The sequence below is a fragment of the Microtus ochrogaster genome, chromosome 5 (genome assembly GCF_000317375.1).
Source record: "Microtus ochrogaster isolate Prairie Vole_2 chromosome 5, MicOch1.0, whole genome shotgun sequence".
NCBI classification, from domain to species: Eukaryota; Metazoa; Chordata; class Mammalia; order Rodentia; family Cricetidae; genus Microtus; species Microtus ochrogaster.
Window position 1 is genome coordinate 29,250,376 of NC_022012.1, and position 3,840 is coordinate 29,254,215.

The window sequence follows — 3,840 nt, forward strand, 5'->3', positions numbered from 1 at the left end:
AGGGAGAACATGAGCAAGGAAGTCAGGACCACGAGGGGTGCACCCACCCACTGAGACAGTGGGGCTGATCTATTGTGAGCTCACCAAGGCCAGCTGGACTGGGACTGAAAAAGCATGGGATAAAACCGGACTCTCTGAACATGGCAGACAATGAGGGCTGATAAGAAGCCAAGGACAATGGCACTGGGTTTTGATCCTACTTCATGTTCTAGCTTTGTGGGAGCCTAACCAGTTTGGATGCTCACCTTTCTAGACCTAAATGGAGGGGGGAGGACCTTGGACTTTCCACAGGGCAGGGAACCCTGACTGCTCTTCAGACTGGAGAGGGAGGGGAAGAGGAGTGGAAGGTGGGGAGAGGACTGGGAGGAGGGGGAGGGAAATGGAAGGCTGGGAGGAGGCGGAAATTTTTTTTTCAATAATAAATAAATAAATAAAACCCAAGCTAAATTTGAAAAAAAAAAATAAAAATAAAGTAGGCAGGGAGAAGCACCCTTTTGGGATGAGGCTGTGTGGAGATGGGGCTGTGCTAGGAACTGGGTAGAAGGGAAAGGATGCAGGGAGGAATTTCAGGAAGGACTCTCGGGCCTCAGCAGCATTCCTTGCAAAAGAAGAAAGCACTTAAGTTAGCCCTGGTTCCCTTTCCCACCTCCACCTTTCTCAGAGACAGAGAGAGTTCTACCAACCCCACAGCTCCCTCTGAGGAGAAAAAGACTTAGGCCTCTGCGGGCTCAGAATTTAACCCCAAATCATACTCTGCCTTTGGTGCTATCAATGGAGAATCACAGTGGCTGGGCAAACTGGGGGGAAGAGGAGAACCTTCTGGGATAAGCAGAGTTGATGGGCAGGACAAGCCTGCCCAAACTGCCAGGGCAGGGAAGTGAGACTCACTTCCTTCCTGAGAGAACAGTGCTCTGTGCCACTGGTCGTATCCAAAGGCTACTTCTTGAGAGAAACTAGCAGCTCCAGGAAGGAAAAGACACCCAGAGAAGGACACCAAGGGGGAGAAGGCAGTTAGGGCACAAGGGCAAGGGAAGCAGTACCTAGTAAGCACCCAGTATTGTCCTGAAAGGGGCAGAGTGCTTCCTGGCTAGGCACCCTTGTGACTGTTGGCCCCAACAGGACAGGTATCTACATATTTCAGAAAAAAGGTTGAGACTCAGCTTGTAGAGCGGTGGTTTCAAAGGGGATCCTAACAGACCCTGAGGTCTAGGGACTTCAGAGGCAAAGAAAGTGACCTGTTCAAGGGCCCTGATAGCTACGACCCAAACATCAGGCCAGGACCACACACCCAAGCTTCTGGCCATTCTTCTCTCACCCTCTCCTGCCCTGATGGCTCCTTTCTCTATCCTAAAATGTCCCAGAATATAAGGTGCTGCAGAATTCAGCCTGCCTTCAGTCCAGGTGAGAAGGTATGTGCATATATACAAGTCATGTGACCAATATCCAAGGCACTCATCTAGCACAAGGTGGTTGTCATGAATAAGACAGGTGATTCTGGGATAGGAGGGATCCAACCTATGGGGAAGAGAAGAATCCTACATGGGACCTTGCAGACAAAGGCACAGGGGCAAGTCTGGAGGCAAGGAAAGGGATAAAGTAGAGCTGGGGTGCAGGCCAGGGCTGCCTGTGAACCAATCTAGTGAGTTCTAGTAGTGTTCATGACTGAAATCCAGACAGAAGAGTGAGGAAAAAGACCCAGGGGAGACGCTGGAGTCTGCTAGAATCCTGGGCTTCTGCACTGTGAAGCAACTTACTTGTCCTTCCCGGAGAATGTTCCTCAGCAGCGGCAGGTGCTCTGGAGTGAGGTCCCGAAGTGATCTGATACCCCGGCGATGGCAGATGGCGATCAAGTACAGGTCATCAAGCTGTGCAGACACCAATGGAGGAACAGGACAATGCTAGGTTCAGCAGGGAGGCTGAGCCAGGGCATTCCTACCCACCAGGCTCCACCAGGAAACCCTACAGCAGGACCAAAGAGCAGGTACTATAGGTGGCTGTCTGCCCTGGATGACAAGACCAGCTGAAGAACAGGATTTCCGTGTTTTCTTCCTGTTAAAGCATCTTAAGGATCTAGGTATGGTGGTACATGCCTGTAATCCCAGCACTGAAACAGAAGGACTGAGAGTTCAAGGCCAGCCTGGGCTATACAGTAAGATTCTTTCTCAAAAAGTAGAAGAAATCAGAAAGAAAAGGAAGGAAGGAAGGAAGGAAGGAAGGAAGGAAGGAAGGAAGGAAGGAAGGAAGGAAAAGAAACAAAAACAAACTTAACAAAAGCTCACCTTTCAAAAAACAACAAAATTCATCATCTGGGAATGCCTAAATATATATATATATATGTGTGTATATGTATATATACACACATATATATATATATATATTTATATTTATATACTCTGCAGAGTGGACAGGGAGAGATGGGCAAGTTCGGGAAGAGCCAAGCACAAGTCTTTGTCCTGAAGAATTTACAACTTAATCCATGTCAATCTACTGTATAAAATAGAGCAGGGCAGCTTTTTCTTTCAGTGGTACTGAGAGCAGACCCCAGGGTCTTCTGCATGCCTATCACAAGCTCACTACTGAGCTGCTTACTACTCCATGACATAAAGGGACCAACACATGAGAGGAAAAAGGCTCCAGCGAGCTGGGTGATCCAGAAAGTTCTAGAAAAGGCACAGGAGCAGATCCAGAAGGCCCAGAGAGGGTGGCAGCTCAATGTATGTGGAGTCAAAGGTGCATGAAGGGTGTGGGGGACATATGGGAAAAGAGTCCAGGGGTCTGGGTCTGTCAGCAGTCAGCTCTTTCTCTCTTTCCTATCTCACTGGTTCACAGAGGCCCTTCCTGCAGTCCTTCCTGTAAATGGCGCCTGGCTGAAAACCTGGAGGTCACAACAGAGCAAAGAACCAGTGTCAACAAGATCTCGTGCCAGAGAGTGAACGAATCTTTCTCTTGCCCGGAAACATTCCCCACACCCTCCCTGCTCCCCAAACCTTGGCCTTGCTTGGTTATCACAGTTGTGTGCCAGGCTGCGGAGTGAAGTCCAGAAGGAATCCAGTGCCTCTAGTCCTGAGGTCTGACCTGCTAGATTCCTCGACGAGATAGTTTGGAGACCATGAGTCACCCCGCCAAATCCCCAAGAGCCCCAACTTAAGACCCGGGAACGAGAGTGTCCATATAATGCCTGCTGTCCAAGTATGTCATTCTCCCCAAGAGAGTTCCGAGAATCTGGGCTCTGCCCCAAGGCTGCTATCTCGGCTGTGCCCATTAGCCCTTTCTTTTACACAAGTTCCCTCTGGAGTCTCCCTTCACGTCTTGTGCCCAGGTAATGTACTTTCACGTTAGTGAGCGGTCCAAGGGGAAACCAGGAAACACAAGCATGTGATTTTTGGGGGGTAGGGTGGGGCAGGGCTTCTCTGTGTAGCTTTGGAGTCTGTCCTAGAACTCACTCTGTAGACCAGGCTGGCCTCAAACTCATGGAAATCCGCCTGCCTCTGCCTCCCGGGTGCTGGGATTAAAGGCGTGTGCCACCACTGCCCAGCATATAGGCGATCTCTTAATAGAATTCAATAGAACTGTGGAGGTGCACACCTCAGGAAGGCTGGGGATCACAAATCTGAGGTTAGCCTGGGCTAGAGAACAAGGCCCTGTGTAAATAAAACAAAGCAGGGGTATGACCTAGGAAGGCATAACCTCTGGCAACACTGGACACTTGCGACACATGTGCTGAATGGGTGAAAGGAAGAACAAATGAATACAACCAGGGTCACCAGTTTGAGGACAATAAATAAACTTCTAAGGCTAGAGACACAGCTCATGGCTAGTGCTCTTTTTTTTTTTTTTTTT

At 49.3% G+C, this 3,840-nt stretch overlaps 1 protein-coding gene across 1 annotated transcript in view; it reads right to left on the minus strand.

Moving 5' to 3' along the window:
• The window catches only part of Dcps (decapping enzyme, scavenger), a 45,854-nt gene that overhangs the window by 1,234 nt on the left and 40,780 nt on the right, over positions 1-3,840 (minus strand). The window contains exon 5 of the mRNA XM_005347015.3: positions 1,755-1,865. Coding sequence (XP_005347072.1) covers positions 1,755-1,865 — 111 coding nt within the window. The remainder of the gene's footprint in view (positions 1-1,754; positions 1,866-3,840) is intronic.